Source organism: Triticum aestivum, chromosome 3D (assembly GCF_018294505.1).
Source record: "Triticum aestivum cultivar Chinese Spring chromosome 3D, IWGSC CS RefSeq v2.1, whole genome shotgun sequence".
In the NCBI taxonomy this organism is placed as follows: domain Eukaryota; kingdom Viridiplantae; phylum Streptophyta; class Magnoliopsida; order Poales; family Poaceae; genus Triticum; species Triticum aestivum.
This window is the reverse complement of record NC_057802.1, coordinates 481,590,040-481,610,880: the sequence shown is the minus strand read 5'-3', so window position 1 is coordinate 481,610,880 and position 20,841 is coordinate 481,590,040. Positions and strand designations below refer to the sequence as shown.

At 42.9% G+C, this 20,841-nt stretch overlaps 1 protein-coding gene, 1 long non-coding RNA gene and 1 other non-coding gene across 4 annotated transcripts; 1 reads left to right on the top strand and 2 right to left on the bottom strand.

The window, feature by feature from the left end:
* Positions 1–13,938: 13,938 nt before the first annotated feature.
* TRNAL-UAG (transfer RNA leucine (anticodon UAG)) lies at positions 13,939–14,018 on the bottom strand. The gene has a single exon. It is a non-coding gene; the product is annotated as a tRNA-Leu (tRNA).
* Positions 14,019–14,070: 52 nt separating this feature from the next.
* On the bottom strand, positions 14,071–14,927 carry LOC123079837 (ferredoxin, root R-B1). Its single transcript, XM_044502659.1, has one exon. It carries the CDS (start codon positions 14,651–14,653, stop codon positions 14,189–14,191), a length of 465 nt encoding a protein of 154 aa, XP_044358594.1. The 5' UTR covers positions 14,654–14,927; the 3' UTR covers positions 14,071–14,188.
* An 11-nt stretch (positions 14,928–14,938) lies between these two features.
* LOC123079838 (uncharacterized) lies at positions 14,939–18,664 on the top strand. 2 transcript variants are annotated; one of them, XR_006438122.1, is made up of 3 exons: positions 15,023–15,712; positions 17,331–17,389; positions 18,152–18,664. It is a non-coding gene; the product is annotated as an uncharacterized lncRNA (long non-coding RNA). The 2 variants fall into 2 exon arrangements; XR_006438123.1 differs by having other exon boundaries at positions 14,939–15,712; positions 17,331–18,664.
* Positions 18,665–20,841: the final 2,177 nt, after the last annotated feature.

Below are 20,841 nucleotides of genomic sequence, written 5' to 3'. Positions count from 1 at the left end.
ACGGAAAACAGATTCTGTCAAAAACAGAATAGTCTGTAGTAATCTGTATCAAACGCAAACTTCTGGAACTCAGAAAAATCTACCAAAATAGGACGACCAAGATAATTTGTTTCTTGATGTACTGCAATTGGAATCAGTATTTTATCACGTTTTGGTGATTTTAAACAATTGTTTTCGTGAATAGAAAGTTTCTGGAATTTTCAGCAAGATCAAATAACTATCATCCAAGAAGATCCTATAGGTTTAACTTGGCACAAACACTAATTAAAGCATAAAACAAATCTAACCAGAGGATAGATCATAGATTTATTACTAAACATAAATAAAAAGCAAGAAAATTAAAATAAAATTGGGTTGCCTCCCAACAAGCGCTATCGTTTAACGCCCCTAGCTAGGCATAAAAGCAAGGATAGATCTAAGTATTGCCATCTTTGGTAGGCAATCCATAAGTGGCTCTCATAATAGATTCATAAGGTAATTTTATTTTCTTTCTAGGAAAGTGTTCCATGCCTTTCCTTAACGGGAATTGGAATCTAATATTTCCTTCCTTCATATCAATAATTGCACCAATCGTTCTAAGGAAAGGTCTACCAAGAATAATAGGACATGAAGGATTGCAATCTATATCAAGAACGATGAGATATGATATAAACCCCATCTTTTTATCCTCGATGACAACAATACAATACGTGTCGTTTCCCCTACTGTCACTGGGACCGAGCACCGCAAGATTGAACCCAAAGCTAAGCACTTCTCCCATTGCAAGAAAGATCAATCTAGTAGGCCAAACCAAACTGATAATTCGAAGAGACTTGCAAAGATAACCAATCATACATAAAAGAATTCAGAGGAGATTCAAATATTGTTCATAGATAATCTTGATCATAAACCCACAATTCATCGGATCTCGACAAACACACCGCAAAAAGAAGAGTTACATCAAATAGATCTCCAAGAGAATCAAGGAGAACTTTGTATTGAGATCCAAAGAGAGAGAAGAAGCCATCTAGCTAATAACTATGGACCCAAAGGTCTGAGGTAAACTACTCACACATCATCGGAGAGGCTATGGTGTTGATGTAGAAGCCCTCTGTGATCAATGCCCCCTCCGGCGGAGCGCCGAAAAAGGCCCCAAGATGGGATCTCACGGGTACAGAAGGTTGCGGTGGTGGAAATATGGTTTTGGCTCCGTATATGATGTTTCCAGGGTATATGAGTATATATAGGCGAAAGAGGTCGGTCAGGAGTGCTACGTGGGGCCCATGAGGGCGGAGGGCGCGCCCAGGGGGGTAGGCGCGCCCCCTGCCTCGTGGCTTCCTCGTTGATTGCTTGACGTCCACTCCAAGTCCTCTGGATCACGTTTGTTTCGAAAATCACGTTCCCGAAGGTTTCATTCCGTTTGGACTCCGTTTGATATCCTTTTCCTTCGAAACACTGAAATAGGCAAAAAAAACAGCAATTCGGGCTGGGCCTCCGGTTAATAGGTTAGTCCCAAAAATAATATAAAAGTGTATAATAAAGCCCATTAAACATCCTAAACAGAATATATAATAGCATGGAACAATCAAAAATCATAGATACGTTGGAGACTTATCAACACGCGGCAGGTATCGTTATTTTCGGACCTTCACAGATGATTTGAGCATATATGGGTATAGCTACTTAATGAAACACAAGTCTGAAACATTTGAAAAGTTCAAAGAATTTCAGAGTGAAGTGGAGAATCATCGTAACAAGAAAATAAAGTTTCTACGATCTGATCGCGGAGGCGAATATTTGAGTTACGAGTTTGGCCTTCATTTAAAACAATGTGGAATAGTTTCACAACTCACGCCACCTGGAACACCACAACGTAATGGTGTGTCCGAGCGTCGTAACCGTACTTTATTGGATATGGTGCGATCTATGATGTCTCTTACCGATTTACCACTATCGTGTTGGGGTTATGCATTAGAGACAGCTGCATTCTCGTTAAATAGGGCACTGTCTAAATCCGTTGAGACGACACCGTATGAACTATGGTTTGGCAAGAAACCTAAGCTGTCGTTTCTTAAAGTTTGGGGTTGCGACACTTATGTCAAAAGGCTCCAGCCTGATAAGCTCGAACCCAAATCAGAGAAGTGCATCTTCATAGGATACCCTAAGGAAACAATTGCGTACACCTTCTACCACAGATCCAAAGGCAAGATCTTTGTTGCCAAGAATGGAATATTTCTAGAGAAGGAGTTTCTCTCAAAAGAAGTGAGTGGGAGGAAAGTAGAACTTGATGAGGTAATTGTACCTTCTCTCAATTTGGAAAGTAGCACATCAGAGAAATCCGTTCTCGTGATGCCTACACCAACTAGAGAGGAAGCTAATGATGATGATCATGAAACTTCAGATCAAGTTACTACTGGACCTTGTAGGTCGAACAGAGCATGTTCCGCACCAGAGTGGTACGGTAATCCCGTTCTGGAAGTTATGTTACTAGACCATGGCGAACCTACGGACTATGAAGAAGCTATGATGAGCCCAGATTCCGATAAATGGCTTGAGGCCGTGAAATCTGAGATATGATCCTTGTATGAGAACAAAGTGTGGACTTTGGAGGACTTGCCCGATGATCGGCGAGCCATAAAGAATAAATGGATCTTCAAGAAGAAGACTGGCGCTGATGGTAATGTTACTGTCTACAAAGCTCGACTTGTCGCGAAAGGTTTTTGACAAGTTCAAGGAGTTGACTACGATGAGACTTTCTCACCCATAGCGATGCTTAAGTCTGTCCGAATCATGTTATCAATTGCCGCATTTTATGATTATGAAATCTGGCAAATGGACGTCAAAACTGCATTCCTTAATGGATTTCTTAAAGAAGAGTTGTATATGATGCAACCAGAAGGTTTTGTCGATCCTAAAGGTGCTAACAAAGTGTGCAAGCTCTAGCGGTCCATCTATGGACTGGTGCAAGCATCTCAGAGTTGGAATATACGCTTTGATGAGGTGATCAAAGAAAATTGTTTTATACAGACTTTCAGACAAGACTGTATTTACAAGAAAGTGAGTGGGAGCTCTGCAGCATTTCTAATATTATATGTGGATGACATATTGTTGATTGGAAATGATGTAGAATTTCTGGATAGCACAAAAGGATACTTGAATAAAAGTTTTTCAATGAAAGACCTCGGTGAAGCTGCTTATACATTGGGCATCAAGATCTATAGAGATAGATCAAGACGCTTAAATAGGACTTTCACAAAGCACATACCTTAACAAAGTTTTGAAGAAGTTCAAAATGGACCAGTCAAAGAAAGGGTTCTTGCCTGTGTTGCAAGGTGTGAAATTGAGTCAGACACAAAGCCCGACCACTACAGAAGATAGAGAGAAAATGAAAGTCATTCCCTATGCCTCATCCATAGGTTCTATCATGTATGCTATGCTGTGTACCAGACCTGATGTGTGCTTTGCTATAAGTCTGGCAGGGAGGTACCAAAGTAATCCAGGAGTGGATCACTAGACAGCGGTCAAGAACATCCTGAAGTACCTGAAAAGGACCAAGGATATGTTTCTTGTTTATGGAGGTGACAAAGAGCTCGTCGTAAATGGTTACGTCGATGCTAGCTTTGACACTGATCCGGATGACTCTAAGTCACAGACCGGATACGTATTTATACTGAATGGTGGAGCTGTCAGTTGGTGCAGTTCCAAGCAAAGCGTCGTAGCGGGATCTACGTGTGAAGCGGAGTACATAGCTGCTTCGGAAGCAGCAAATGAAGGAGTCTGTAAGAAGGAGTTCATATCCGATCTAGGTGTAATACCTAGTGCATCGGGTCCAATGATTTTTTTTTGTGACAATACTGGAGCAATTGCCTTGGCGAAGAAATCCAGATTTCACAAAGAACCAAACACATCAAGAGACGCTTCAACTCCATCCGTCATCAAGTCAAGGAGGGAGACAGAGAAATTTACAAAATACATACGGATCTGAATGTAGCAGAACCGTTGACTAAGCCTCTTCCACGAGCAAAACATGATCGACACCAAGACTCCATGGGTGTTAGATTCATTACAATGTAATCTAGATTACTGACTCTAGCGCAAGTGGGAGGCTGAAGGAAATATGCCCTAGAGGCAATAATAAAGTTCTTATTTTATATTTCCTTATTCACGATAAAGGTTTATTATTCATGCTAGGATCGGAAACCTAAATACATGTGTGAATATATAAACAAACACCATGTCCCTAGTGAGCCTCTACTTGACTAGCTCGTTGATTAAAGATGGTTAAGGTTTCCTAACCATGGACACGAGTTGTCATTTGATACCGGGATCACATCATTAGGAGAATGATGTGATGGACAAGACCCATCTGTTAGCTTAGCATTATGATCGTTCAGTTTTATTGCTATTGCTTTCTTCATGTCAAATACACATTCCTTCGACTATGAGATTATGCAACTCCCGGATACCGGAGGAATGCCTTGTGTGCTATCAAACGTCACAATGTAACTGGGTGATTATAAAGATGCTCTACAGGTATCTCCGAAGGTGTTTGTTGAGTTGGCATAGATCGAGATTAGGATTTGTCACTCCGAGTATCGGAGAGGTATCTCTGGGCCCTCTCGGTAATACACATCATAAGCTTGCAAGCAAACAACTAAGGAGTTAGTCACGAGGTTATGTATTACGGAACGAGCCGGTAACGAGATTGAACTAGGTATGAAGATACCGACGATCGAATCTCGGGCAAGTAACATACCGATAGACAAAGGAAATAACGTATGTTGTCATAACGGTTCAACCGATAAAGCTATTCATAGAATTGTAGTAGCCAATATGGGCATCCAGGTTCCACTATTGGTTATTGACCGGAGAGGTGTCTCGGTCATGTCTACATAGTTCTCGAACCCATAGGGTCCGCACGCTTAACGTTCGATGACGATATTGTATTATATGAGTTATGTGATTTGGTGACCGGATGTTGTTCGGAGTCCCGGATGAGATCACGGACATGACAAGGAGTCTTGAAATGGTCGAGAGGTAAAGATTGATATATAGGACGATGATATTCGGACACCGGAAGTGTTTCGAAGAAAACCGAATAGTCATCGGAGTACCGGAGGGGGTACCGGTCACCCCCGGGAGTATATTGGGCATATTGAGCCACAAGAGGGGAGCACACCAGGCCACAAGGGGCTGGCGCCCCCCCCATGGTAGCCGGCCAAGTGGGGAAGGAAAGGGGGGAGGATTCGACCTCCCCTTCCTTGTCTCTTCCCCCCTTTCCTTTCTTCTCCGGCAATTAAGGAAAGGGGGGCGCCACTTGGGGAGGACCCCAAGTAGAATTCGGCCTACTTGGGGCGCCCTCCTGGCTGCACCCTCCCCCCTCCCACCTATATATATGTGGGGGGGCACCCCTAGCACACACACCAGACAATTGCCTAGCCGTGTGCGGCGCCCCCCTCCAACGTTTACAACCCCGGTCATATTTTCGTAGTGCTTAGGCGAAGCCCTGCGGAGATCACTTCACCATCACCATCACCACGCCGTCATGCTGACGGAACTCATCTACTACCTCAACATCTTGTTGGATCAAGAAGGCAAGGGACGTCACCGAGCTGAACGTGTGTAGAACTCGGAGGTGCCATACGTTCGGTACTTGATCGGTCAGAGCTAGAAGAAGTTCGACTACACCAACTGCGTTGTTAAACGCTTCCGCTTACGGTCTACGAGGGTACGTAGACACACTCTCCCCCTCATTTCTATGCATCTCCATGGATAGATCATTGCGTGTGCGTAGAATTTTTTTGTTTTCCATGCAACGATTCCCAACACGAACATGGGTAAAACCAATGCCCATGTTGCCATCATATCAACACTGCTAGCTCGGGACCCCCTACTCAAGATCTGCCGAATTTCACTCCGTCAGCGGCTACCTCCTTCTCGAAGGAGGAGATCGTCACCTCCTCCAGCGATGAGGAGGACGAGTTGAAGCAACAGCAGCCACGCCTCCTCTCGGAGGCCATGGTGACTCCGAAGGAATAAGAAGCGCAGATGGAGCTGATACCCCGACGCTCCCTCCTCCATGAGCATGGTCCAGAGCCGCTTCTCCGTTGCGTCAAGGCAGAGCCGCATTCGCCTCCTCCTCGACCGTGAAGGCGGAGCCTCCTTCCCTGCTCTCCCCCGTGCAACTGTGGCGTACAGATCAGACTCCGCGTGAAGGAAGAGCGCATTTCGTCACCGCTACGTCGCCTGAAGGAGGATATGCCGATTTGTGTTTTGTTCTTTGAGAATATTTTGGTGCAAAGAACATTTTGAAGAAAACATACAAGAGAAGAGAACATTTGGTAATTTAACTTGGGGTATGTAAATGCAGTACATAATAAATTGGATTGTTGTTCAGAACTATTTATTAGAAAGAAAGCTAATTGTCCCCACTCACACGAAAAAACACAATTGCTGTTGTAAATAATATTTTGAAGATAGCATTTAGATTTCTTGATTTTCATCATTACTTTGATTGTTCTACAGATCATTACTGAAACAATTGTTGTAAGAATATTTGTAGAGCACATACGATTGGGATATTTATCTTGAAAATTATTTTATTTTTTCTCAAGTATATATGTTTGGAAGAGAAAATACTAGTCGGTGTAAAGAATATTATGAACCTCTTGACACTCCATTTTGAATACTCCAGTTTGAGCCAATAAAATCCACCATTTGTCAAAAAAATATTTTAAAGAAAACATACAAGTGTACCTTGGGAAATTTGACTTCGAAATATAATAAATTGGATTGTTGTCATGAACAATTTGCTCGGGAAAATGGAGTTGTTGCTGAAGATTGTTTTGAAGATAACATGGTGCTTTCATGATGTTGCAATTACTTTGATTGATCCATGGTTATTATGAAAATTGCTGATGTAAATAATATTTTACAGAAATACTAGTATTGTGATATTTGACCTGAAAAAATGTTTCTTAAGAGGACATTAAAAAAACTAGTTGTTGTAGTAATAACATTTTGAGGAAAACATGCAACTGTACATTGGATTTGACATGGAAATATGAATGCATGAGAGTGGTTTCGTGAGAACATGATCTGGAAAAGAGCAGGGGAGTATTGGCTGTTGAGCGCAGAGGTAATAGAAGCAGAGCTCATCATGGTATTTTCCAGGCAAAACATCCAAAAATGTGACAGCTGTGGGATTTGAACTATTTATTAGAAGGAAAGCTAATTGTCCTCACTCACACGAAAAAACACAATTGTTGTTGTAAATAATATTTTGAAGATAGCATTTAGATTTCTTGATTTTCATCATTACTTTGATTGTTCTACAGATCATTACTGAAACAATGTTGTTGTAAGAATATTTGTAGAGCACATACGATTGGGATATTTGTCTTGAAAATTATTTTATTTTTTCTCAAGTATATATGTTTGGAAGAGAAAATACTAGTTGGTGTAAAGAATATTATGGACCTCTTGACACTCCATTTTGAATACTCCAGTTTGAGCCAATAAAATCCACCATTTGTCGAAAAAAATATTTTGGAGAAAGCATACAAGTGTACCATGGGAAATTTGACTTTGAAATATAATAAATTGGATTGTTGTCCTGAACAATGTGCTCGGGAAAATGGAGTTGTTGCTGAAGATTGTTTTGAAGATAACATTGTGCTTTTATGATGTTCCAATTACTTTGATTGATCCATGGTTTTTTTTGCAAGCAAATTGGAGAGTTTTATTCACATAAAAGCATTCTTGGAACAATCAGCCAATAAGCTGGTTACCGAGAAGCTTGGAGTTTCATCTAGCCAGCTATCCGTAACATCCAGTGCACAAGCACGTTTAGCACAAAGATGCGTAGGGAGATTAGCTGATCTACTTACATGACAAATCTCAAAGGATGTAAAGTAAGTACTGAGCTCTCCTATCTCATCTAATAAGTAGGCCACAATAGAACAAGAATTGTGGCGAGAATTCCAGAGTGTCACCAACTCCGAGCAATCCACTTCCATTAACACATGGGAGAAGCCTCGGAGAGAAGCAAAGCGAACACCATCACGCAAGGAAAGACCTTCCATAATTAGGGGATCCGTGATCCCCGAATAAGGCTTGCACCACGCACCAAGTAGGGCAGAGGGAGAGCATGCAACTCCTCCCGCACCACCCCGGCCGAGCGCCAGGTTCAGCCCGCCATCCATGTTAATTTTGACAAAACCCTCATCGAGCGGGCGCCATCCAAAGCCAAGCAAAACCTGTGCATCTTTGCGTGGTAGATGAAGGAGTGCAATGGCCTCCTTAGTGGCTCGTATGGTAGCCACAGGGTCTCTGCCCTCTTCACCATGCTTCATGCGGTTCCTGGAGTGCCAAATGGACCACATGCTGGTTGTGATCAGTGCTCGATCATCTGGAGAAAAACTTGGAGCACAGGTGATATCCCGCGCCCATGACTCAGGATGAAGGTTGGGGAGCCGAAGTCCAAACCACGCACAGGCTTCTTCCCAGAAGCTTTGAGCGTGTGGACATTGTAAAAGTGCATGTTTCAGATCCTCATCCGTCGTTAGACATACTTTGCATTGGCGAGCCTCCGCTATATGTCGATGATTGAGTGTTGTTTCATCAGGAAGAATCCCACGAAGCACTCTCCACCAGAACACTCTAACTTTTGGAATAACATTCAACTTCCACAGGGCTTTGCACAGCTGTTGATCACTCAATGAGGTCCCGGTAGCCGTCCCTTCCTCTAGAGCCAGACGCTCGTTATGAGTCACAAGAGAGCGGTACGCCGTTTTCACAGTGTAGTTACCTGATTTTTTGAATGCCCAAGCAGGGAAATCATTACCTCCACCCGACCGGATAGGAATGTTAAGAATGGCTGCAGCATCAGAAGCAATGAAGTTGTCTCTGATCAAATCCTGTCTCCAAGACCAGCTATCATAATCAATAAGCTCTGAGACTAACTGAATGTTAGTGTTCGGCGGTCGTGAAACAGGTATCATGCTGATCGTTCCCGGAATCCATTTATCTGTCCAAACCGATATAGAACTGCCATCTCCAACACGAGTGATCAAACCCGGTCGTAAAGCTTCCCTTCCTGCTATGATCGCCTTCCAAGTGGTCGAGGCTGACTTGGGTGCAGAGGCATGCATGAAATCTGTATCGGGGAAGTAGCGTCCTTTCACCACTCTCGCACACAGGGAATTTGAATTTGTCAAAAACCGCCAGCCATGCTTACCCAGCATAGCAAGATTGAAAAGATGAGGATCTCTGAATCCCATTCCCCCCTTGCACTTGGGTGTCGCCAATTCTTTCGAGGACACCCAATGCATAGCCTTCTTGTCAAGAGAACTGCCCCAAAAGTATTTAGCCATGGGTGAAGTTAAGCTCTTGCAAACTTTCTTGGTAAGCAGAAAGGTACTCATAGGATATGTGGGAATAGCTTGAGCTATTGATTTTAACAAAGTGTCACGCCCCGCACAAGCTAGTAGCCTCTCTGACCATCCCTGGATTTTTGAACGTACCCTTTCGCTGATATGATCAAAAGTCCCACTCGTGATCCGCCCAACAGCTGTGGGTAGACCCAGATACTTTTCATTGAAAGCTTCTACTTGAATGTTCAGAGTAGCCTTCAAGACTTGCCGCAGATCTGATGGTGTGTTGGTGTTGAAATATATTGAGCTTTTGTCTCTATTGACACACTGACCCGAAGCTTCACCATAAATTCTGAGAATTTCATTCAAACGGATAGCACTCAGATTGTTTGCCTTGATGAAGGTGAGGCTGTCATCCGCAAATAAGAGATGGGTGACCCACGGAGATCGATAGCTCACCCGCAGCCCCCTGTCAACAACTCCTCCATTGTAGTATTTCAACAATGAGGAAAGGCCTTCAGCACACAACAAAAATAAATATGGTGACACAGGATCACCTTGTCGAAAACCCCTCGTTGGTGTGAAATATGGTAGTAGCTCTCCATTAACACGAACTGAGAACCGTACAGAGGAGACACACTTCATGATTAGTCTAATGAAGCTAATGCTGAAACTGAGACGTGACAATATTGCTTCAAGATGATGCCACTCTACACGATCATAAGCCTTCATCATATCGAGCTTAACCGCACAAGAAAAATTCCGCCCCTTCTTCCTTCTTTTCATCGTGTGTATACTTTCATAAGCAACTAGCACGTTATCTGTAATAAGACGTCCCGGGACGAAGGCACTTTGTTCTTCACTGATGATTAGATCCATCATGTTTCTCAACCGATTTGTAATAGCCTTGGCTGCAATCTTGTACAAGACCGGACACAAAGCAATAGGTCAATACTGTGAGATCAATTGCGGATGGCGTACCTCGGGGATTAGAGTGATAGAAGTATCGTTCAGCCCCACTGGTAACTCACCTCCGTTGAGAAAATCCAGAACTGCCAGTGTCACATCAGCGCCTAGCAAATCCCAATGGCGCTGATAAAACCCTGCAGTAAAACCATCTACTCCAGGGGCTTTGGAGGGCGCCATCTAGAACAGCGCAACCTTCACCTCTTCAGCAGTGTAAGGCTTGATGAGATCATCGTTCATGGCCTGGGTTACTTTCTCAGGCACATGCGATAATAGGTGAGTAGCATCCGAAAAACCTTGCGTTTGGTACATGTTTTGATAGAATGCTTGCACTTCCAGTTTATCCTCTTCTTCAGACATACAAACCGAGCCATCCCCTTGTCGAAGGCACGAGATTTTATTAATCCATTTACGCTGTGCCGCTTGAGCCTAAAAATAGGCTGTATTTCGGTCGCCATCATGAAGCCAGGGAACCCTGGAGCGCTGTCGGAGCCACACCTCTTCTTGGTGTAAAGCCTCCTTCAGCTTCTGAACAATACGCTTTTCTTCCTCCGTTGGGCCCGAGCCAATTGACCGGCATCGAACTCGATCTAGCCTCTTCTGCAGTTGTTGAACCGTACGCGACAGACTACCAAATTCGCTAGAACCCCAAGGTTCAAGGGTCGCTTGTAATGTTCCCAAGGCCGATGCAATCCCTTGAAGCCCTAGCGTATGTTGTATGCCCCGCCATGTTTCCTGAACTATGCGGTCATAATCCACATGAGTCTGCCAAATGTTCTCATACCGAAATTGCTTCTTTGCCCGTGACCTACCAGGCATATGCATTTTTATTTCTGCCACCACAAAGCAATGATCAGACACCACCGACGGAAGGTGTCTAACTCTGATGTGCTGGAAGTGTTGCCTGAACTCTTTGTTCGCAAAAACCCTGTCCAGTCTGGCCTTGACATTTGACTCGCCACTTTGGCGATTGTCCCAAGTGTAGGCAGTACCCGACCAACCGAGATCCTGAAGAGAAACCTCATCCACCATCTCCCTAAAAGCACGCATATGCCTCTCCGATCGCGCTGCTCTACTGAAGTGTTCGGAAGCATACAGAGTTTCATTAAAGTCTCCCATACACAACCATGCCGCATGTGGTAGTGCAAGGAGAGTACGAAGGGACTGCCAGCTATGTATACGATCTTCAGCTCTAGGCGCCCCGTAAAAGCCAGTGAACCGCCATATTGAGGAAACTTGATCATTACTTTGGACAACCACATCGATATGGCACTGACTATAATTTTTTAGCTCGATGATAACATCTCGAGACCAGAAAAGACCAATGCCGCCACTAAGGCCGACACTGTCTACAGCAAAACAACCTCCAAAACCAAGAGTGTATTTCAAATTCTCAACTCTTTTTGCATTGATTTTAGTTTCCATAACAAAGAGAAGAGTGGGTCCTTCTAGCTTCACAATACTGCGAAGCTCTCGAACTGCCTCGGGGTTCCCAAGCCCCCGACAGTTCTAGCTCAAGCAACTCATTGGGACTGGCAGGACCGCGGAGCGATCTCTGCCGAATTATCAGGAGTGGGCTTCTTCTTTTTCTGCTCGCGAACAAAATTCCAGTATCATTGCTAGCTGAAGTTGGATCTTCATCAGTTTTACTAGTGCCAATTCCATCTGCATCCGATCCTCCCCCGGTGAGAAGCAAGGTCTTCGCCACAGGCCTATAAACCTGGTTTGGGGTCTCCTTACGTTTCGGCGGTGGCTTGTTCTTGTGGGGGGAGACCACCTCGTCTCCGGTGTCCTTGTTGGTGGTAGAGTTTCTCGTGGTTGGTTTGCTAGTCGCACCAGACTTCGGCTCCCTGGAAGATCCATCATTATAGCTTGATTCGTCCGGTGCACGCAGCGTAGGACCGAACGGAAGCTCCCCTTTCTCATCTCTAGATCCTGGTGTTGGACAATAGAGTTCAGAGTGTCCCAATCTGCCGCAGGAGAAGCAAAAGTACGGTACTCCTCCTCGGATATATCATACATATCCACCTTTTTCCTCCTTGCAGAATCTATCAAAATCCACCTTCTAAGTGGCTTGTTAACGTCAATGGAGATCCTTGCACGCAAGAACCCCCCATTGTGATCAAACTTGACTTGTTGCGCGTGTAGATCCATCTGCTTAGCAATTGGCACCCACCACAATTCATCCCTCAAATTGTAGGGTAGATTGATAACCCTAGCCCAGATATGCAGCCTGTCAAACTTTACCTCATCAGGCCTCATGCAATCATCAAACTCTGCCAGTATCACAGCATGCTTGTTGATGTGCCATGGCGATCGTCCCCAAACTCGGTCTCTATCTCGTTGGTTCTCAAATTCTGCCACAAACGGGTTTAGCCCCGCTGAGCGGAACTGCAGACCTCGTGGATTACCCCATGCCGGACGAAGCGCGTTGGTGATGGTTTGGATATGAAAAGGATTTCGATGGAGTACTTTACCCGCCACCAGCCACTTCAACGGTCCTCCCTCGGTCCGATCATCAAGCACAAGCGGAGTCGCCTCCTCCTCGGATATATCACACATATCCACCCTTTTCCTCCTTGCAGAATCTATCAAAATCCACCTTTTAAGTGGCTTGTTAACGTCAATGGAGATCCTTGCACGCAAGAACCCCCCATTGTGATCAAACTTGACTTGTTGCGCGTGTAGATCCATCTGCTTAGCAATTGGCACCCACCACAATTCATCCCTCAAATTGTAGGGTAGATTGATAACCCTAGCCCAGATATGCAACCTGTCAAACTTTACCTCATCAGGCCTCATGCAATCATCAAACTCTGCCAGTATCACAGCATGCTTGTTGATGTGCCATGGCGATCGTCCCCAAACTCGGTCTCTCTCTCGTTGGTTCTCAAATTCTGCCACAAACGGGTTTAGCCCCGCTGAGCGGAACTGCAGACCTCGTGGATTACCCCATGCCGGACGAAGCGCGTTGGTGATGGTTTGGATATGAAAAGGATTTCGATGGAGTACTTTACCCGCCACCAGCCACTTCACCGGTCCTCCCTCGGTCCGAGCGGAGTCGCCTCCTCCTCGGATATATCAAGTTTTCCCAAGGCCTCCTCCAACTTCTTCCTGATGTCGCTACCCGCCTGGGAGCTGCCCCCTGCTGCTGCCGCGCGAGGAGCAGCTATCACTGATGCCCTCGCCTTCGATCTTCCCTCGCGCCGGCGACGAGTCTCCGGCCGAACGTCAAGTTCCACGTCAAAACCCTAGATCGCCTCTGTCGCCGCAAGAGGGTTTAGGGTTTGGGGAAAAAACTAACATACGATTGATCCATGGTTATTATGTTAACAATTGCTGATGTAAAGAATATTTTACAGAAATACTAGTATTGTGATATTTGACCTGAAAAAAATGTTTTTTAAGAGGACATAAAAAAAAACTAGTTGCTGTAGTAATAACATTTTGAGGAAAACATGCAACTGTACATTGGATTTTGACATGGAAATATGAGTGCATGAGAGTGGTTTCGTGAGAACATGATCTGGAAAAGAGCAGGGGAGTATTGGCTGTTGAGCGCAGAGGTAATAGAAGCAGAGCTCATCATGGTATTTCCCAGGCAAAACATCCAAAAATGTGACAGCTGTGGGATTTGAACCCACGCCCTTTCGGACCAGAGCCTAAATCTGGCGCCTTAGACCACTCGGCCAAACTGTCTTTTTGTTTAAAGATGAAGTATTCAGCTTGATACTTCGGAAAAGCTACTCACTTTGAGCAAACAAATTACACAGCGTTCAGAACGATACTACTCCACTACACAGCACCATGCATGTGCAAGACACAAACTTTCGGACACGACACGAAAGCTCTGCCACGATTTGGTCTACCTAATGCACCTCCTCTTCCTTGTGGGTGTAGATGACGCAGTCCGCCCGGGGGTAGGCGACGCAGGTGAGCACGTACCCGTCGGCCATCTGCGCGTCGTCCAGGAACGACCCGTCCGACTGGTCCACCTCGCCGGACGCCAGCTTCCCCGCGCACGTCGAGCACGACCCGGCCCGGCACGAGTAGGGCAGCTCCACGCCGGCCTCCTCCGCCGCGTCCAGGATGTAGGCGTCCTCCGCCACCTCCAGCTCCGTCTCCGCGCCGTCGGGCCCGACGAGCTTCACCTTGTGCGTCGCCGCCGCCGTCCTGAACCTCGCCGACAGCCTCGCGCCGCCCGTCGTCGGTCGCTTCAGGGGGGCGGCGGGACGCGGGGCGGTCCTGATCGGCGCCGGCGCGGCAGCAAACGCCGGCACGCACCTGACGCCGGAGGCAGGGACGCACGCTGGTGCTGCGCCCAGAGCTGCCATAGCTCAAAAGAAAGCAGAGAACTTCGCTTGTGAGTACCGTGCGGTCGGCGATCACAACTTGAGAATCGCAGAGCACACGCGCGCGGTATTAATAGGCGTGCGTGAGATGTTGAGCTGCACCAGTAGCAACCTCGCCAGGAGCGTACGTGGCTGGTGTCCTTGGGAAATGGCCATCGAAGGTGACGAGTGACGACACGAAGGTGCTAGTGCAAAGTAGAAGCATCAGAACATATCCTGCTTCATCGAGAGAAAGAGAGAAGCAGATCCCAGAGGGGTACAGTCGTGCTGGTGTAGACAGCAAGATTGCTTCGCGTGCTCTCCGTGCGATGTGGGGTGGTCTATATAAAGCAGCGTCGCCCACGCGCCCGCCTCACCTGGGCTGGCCCCAAGAATGCTTCCACACTTTTCTTTCTTTTCCATTTATATCACATTTTGTCCATTTTTCTCTGCATACATATTAGTGTGTTTTGGGTCAAATATGCCAATACTTTTCATATAAGTTTCAAAAACGGAAATGCTAATTTTCATCCGGCTGAAATCTTTTCGCATTCATCCGTTTTTCTGCTCGTTCGATCCTTGTGTCATGATTCGTGATTTCCTCTCTTTTTTTTTCCCTACCTCGGGGTGTTTTGTTTGTTATCGGGCCCGCAACCTTCTCCTGGAGACCCGTTAATCGGGGCGGGTAGCGTGTCGCAGACGGGTTTTTCCCTCGAATTTCCTTTTTTTTCTCCTCTGCTGACTTTGTCCGTTTTCTTCCCCATTTCCAGCGGCGCGAGCTTGATGCATTGATTCATGGCGAATTTTGGCAAGAGATCTCAGTCGCCGATCTCTCGAGGGCGAGCCGGTGGCTAGGCATCCGGTCCTCCTCCCCCCTCCCCCCTCCCATCCCCTGCTTCCTTGTCCTCAAACGCACGCAGAGGGAGAGGCGAAATCGATGCCATGGTGATCCGGCTGCGTTGTCTTCTCTGCTTCGCTTGACTTCGCGCCACTCCTCATCTTCCTCGTGTGGATCTGCGAACCCTGTGTACCCCTCCTCATCCTCCATCCATGGTTGGTTTTGTAAGTATCCTTGCCCCCTGTGTTCCTCCCCCAGCCTTTTCTGTTCGATTTTTGCTAGATCCGGCGAATCCTGTATGTTCCCCTGTGTTGCCGTGGTTCCTAGATGTTTTGGATGTTGCAGGTGTGTGGTCCGATGTGTATGTAGTGGTGGATCCTTCCTGTGTATTGTTGATTTTTTGTGCTTCCAGATTGCGCTCTAGTTGCCATTGTGAAGAGTAGCTCCTAGTTGTGTTCAATTTCTTTAGTGGATCCCTCTTGTAGTTGTCGCTGTGGATCCCTCCTGGTTGGTTGTAGGTGCTGAACTCCTAGGTGTGTACCATCCCTCCTGTAGTTGTCGCTACGGACCCCTCCAGTTTGGATGTAGATGCTGAATCTAGCTCATAGTTTGTATGAATATATAAAATCAGTGTAATCACAGCTAATTTAATGTGATTACACTGTGTTCAAGTCTCCTCATGTGTATTTATTAGAAATCCAGTGTAATTTCACTGAAATTTACATTGTAAGTACAGTGTATGTTTCAGTGTAATTATTGTGGGCATTTTCACTGGAATTACAGTGCTTTTGAATCGTAATTACAGTGGTGATTTTGGTGCAATTACAGTGAAGATTTTAGTGTGTGTTCCTAGTGGTTTTACACTGTAATTCTCAGTGGATTTACAGTGTAATTTCTTTAGTACTTTAGGTGATTTTTTTGTAGTGTAATTCTCAGTGCATTTTCAATGTATCCTTAGTGCATTTTGTAATGTAATTCTTTAGTGGGTTCAGAGGATTCTTAGTGGATTTACACTGTAGTTTTTAGTGGATTTGCACTATAATTTCCAATGGACTTGCATCTTAACTCTTGATTTTTACAGTGTGATTTTCAGTGGATTTAAAATGTAAGCTTAAGTGGATTTACACTGTAGTTTTTAGTGGATTTGCACTGTAATTTCCAATGGACTTGCATCTTAACTCTTGATTTTTACAGTGTAATTTTCAGTGGATTTACAATGTAAGCTTAAGTGGGTTTACACTGTAGTTTTTAGTGGATTTGCACTGTAATTTCCAGTGGACTTGCATTGTAACTCTTGATTTTTACAGTGTAATTTTCAGTGGATTTACAATGTAGTTTTTAGTGGATTTACCGATTTAGACTGTAATTTTTTAGTGGAATTTGCACTGTAACTCTTGATTATTTCAGTGTAATTTTTAGTGGATTTACTCCGTAGTTTTTAGTGGATTTACACTGTGATTTTCAGTGTTATTTACACTGTAACTCTTGATATTTTTCAGTGTAATTTCAGTGGATTTACACTGTAATCCTTAGTGCTTTTGGGTAGGGACGGTATTTTACCCTTTTGTAATCTGCATTTGAGTAGGGGTTGGATTATATTTGTATTATATTTAGTGGAATTCTTATTGGATTTACACTGTATCTCTCAGTGGACTTACACCGTAATTTTTAGTGGGTTTTACAGTGTAATTCCAGGATTTTAAAGTGTAATTCTTATTGGATTTACACTGTAACTCTCAGTGGACTTGCACTGTTTTGTTGAGTAAACAAGTATGCTCCACTCTGTTTTGTTGTCAATAACCAATTTCGAAAAACATGATTGAATCTGTTTTCTTTTCACAGGATTTGTTAATGCTATAAGAGAGACATACATTGAGGAACTTAGCTTCATCATGTTCGAGGTACAAGTTCTGGCCCTTCATGCTTGTTTCCATCCCATTTGATTCCATTGCAGGCACCTGTAAATGTAAAAATGTATATAAGCATTGTTCTGTTAATCTTGAAACATGTACTGTCTGCTTGTACATGTGTTTGCCCCTTTTTGTCAGTTGATAGGCTTAATTGATATGAAATTGATCATTTTATTACTTCCTATGTGTACTCATTTGTATTTACAAATAGTAGTTTGTAGCAATTTGAACTTCAAGTAGGAAAGAAAGGTCTTTCTATGTAGTTCCAAAGTTTATAAAATTCAGTCCTAGTTTCTTTACTTTCTTGTAAATGAGTTATTTTGTAATCATGATCTAAGCTTCTGATTAGTGTATAGTTTGTGTGTGCCAAAGTTTCTGAATTACAGTCCTAGCTTTATAAAAATAGCATTTCTAACCTGTTTGTTCAAGGATTTTCCTAACTTTTTGTATTTTATCTCCCAGAACATGTGATCCCTATCTTTTTTATACTCATTTCCATGTGCTGTAACTGTTGTTTTCAATTCAGGAACTTCCTAGTAGTTCTGAAATTCACGATTTTAACATGGATTTTTTGTTTCCTAACCTTTCTGCTCGTGCACCCCTAGACTCATAGGATCCTAGGGTTCTTCCTGGATCTAGTTTAATTCTTGGTTCTAGTGTAAACTTCCAGAATTCCTTTTTTTTAGTTTATTTGTCTCTGCAGCATGTATATATAATGGTTCACAGCCGCCCTTTATTTGATTTCTGATGTAGACAGGCAGGGGAGAGAGATCTGTCTAAATCATACTTAGTATGTGGTGATTGCAAAGTTGGGGCTGTTTACCTGTGTTTAGTCATCTTCAGCAGAGTGGATCATCTTCAGGTTTCTGTCCCAGATCATGGAGGAATCGCCCTCTTGGTTGGCGCTTATTCCCGTTTCCTCTAGCTATTCTCCCCCCTCCATGTTCTTCCCCTCTGCAGTGCATTTTTGTAGTGGATATTACACTGAAAATAATAGTGGAATTATTATTGTAATTTTATAGCTTTTCAATGTAATTTTTAGTGCTCCAGAGCTTAATTTGTCATGTCATTTTAGGTGTGTGTGCTTAGATGACATCATCCTGATCCTTTCCTTTTCTTTTCATATTGCTTTAGCTTAGTGCACATGTACATGGTAAAGCTTGCCTGTAACTTTGCTTCTCTGTCCGAGCGGGAAAAGTTGGGTTGTGGACCCGTTAAGATCATGATGCTGGTGGTGTTTAAGAGTTGGTGTGTGGACCCGTTTAAGCTCGTGATGCTGGTGTGCTTAAAACCGGGGGCAAGTAGGAACTAACAGAGGACATGAGACACGGGACAGGGAGACACTTGTCATTCTGTAATAGGTGGGAAAATCTGACTGAAAACGAATTCGTTTTCATCCGGATGTAAAACAGATAGTCCCTTCAAAAAACATATTGACGATTTTTTGGTAAAATGATAATATTTTACATGTAAGTGTAGGAATACTATTCACACATCTAAAAACTAATATCACAACAGGTCACATATTTTAAATAAATACATGTAATACATTATAAAAGTGGGGAAACCGTAGAAAATAATTCAAAACCTAAAAACAGAAAAGGAAAGGGAAATAAAAAACAGGAAAAACGGCAAATAATTGTTCCCAATAGAAAATAAAACCCCAGAAAGCAAACTAAAAACCTGAAGAAAATTAATCGAATGCCTATGACATTCGAAAAGTTCACTAATTTCTAAAAATGTTCACGAATTTTAGCAGTGTGTCATTTCCCCTGAAAATAATCCAAAATTTCAAAAACATAAAAGTAAATAAAAAATGAAAATATTAATAATTCTTCTGGATAAACATGAGTAAACAATAAAAAGGGAACCCCTGAAAACAAATGAACAACCCGAACAAAAGAAAGGTTACTGGGCCACAACCCATTTTGGGGGCACGAGAGGCGAGTGCGGCTTATCTCTCGCAAGGCAAATACCAGGAAATAGTGACTACACATGAACCCACTACGACGCTCTTGGGCAAGCCTCGTGCGTCGTTCGCCTTTTCCATTTTTTTTGATGGATTTAGAGGTTGATTTCATTCTTTGATTTTTCGCGCGCCATGTAATGTCCGGTTTTCATGTCTTGCCTCCTTTTCCTTTCCTATTTAATTCCTATTTTCCTAAATATTCATAAGTATTTGCAAAATACATGAGGATATTCAAACAATTCATGAATATATATTTTAAAAATCATGGACATATTATTTATGGACCTTAAATTCATAAATATGTTTTAAAATTCACAATCTCTTTCTAAATTTTGCAAAATTTATTATAAAAAATAGATCATATTTCAAATGCCGTTGGCATTCAAAACAATCATGCATGTGATTTTTGATTTCCATATTTTTTATCTTCATGTTATACTATTATAAACTTTCTTCTTTGCTGGTGAATTCAATTTCTTGCTCATTGTGACAAATGGAAAATAATTCACAATGGGTTGTGATCCATGGACTAGGCCTAGTAGCCATTTTTTGTTGTAAAAAAAGTTATTTTTGGCTCTTGATGGGTTCTTTTCATTTTCATTCCTCCATTTTCATTTTCATTTTATCCTTTGTTCCATGTTCCATATTTATTGATATTTTTAATACATTTTATGTATTTTAAATATATCATATATTGAAAATTATTCTTGAATTTTAAAAATGTTCTAAAATAAAAAATCGTAAAGTCAAAGAATTTTCGCGAATGTAAAGAATTTTTAGAAAAAAAATTATAGTCCCTTTGATCCATATTACTTGTCGCTCAAATGGATGTATCTAGCCCTGAAATACATCTAGATACATCCATTTGAGCGATCGGAGCGAGTACATGAATTTAGAAAAATCTTCGTGAAGTTTAAAAGGTTCACTAAACTAAAGAACACCATCATGTATTTTTATAAATAATCATGCATACAAAAATTAAAACAAAAGACAAAAATGTAAAAGTAAAAGAAATAAAAAATACTAAAGAAAAAAGAGAATAAAAGAAAATGCGGGCAAAGATCAGCGAGACCCAATCAAAATTTGAAGGAAAAGGTAATAATCAAATATATAAATGAACATTATTGGACCGTGCATGTGGCCGACCCACACCCACACTATATGGCACATTTGCTTGGCCACAGTACTATTTAAACTCGATACCTAGCATGTTGTTGTGACAATGTTTTGCGATATATTTGAATGAAATTTGGTTATATGTTCATGAATATTTTGAAGTAATAATATGAGAACTAAATTTAAAATACATATGATTTATTGTGTTTGATTATTACTGTGTAGTTACAAAATATCTAATAAATAAAAATAGCATAATAAAATGGAAATTCTCAGACATGTTTGCAAGTTAAAACCATGACTGTATGTTGAGATGTGTCTCTTCTTATGCATGTTACATGCTGAGGTGGCATATTTA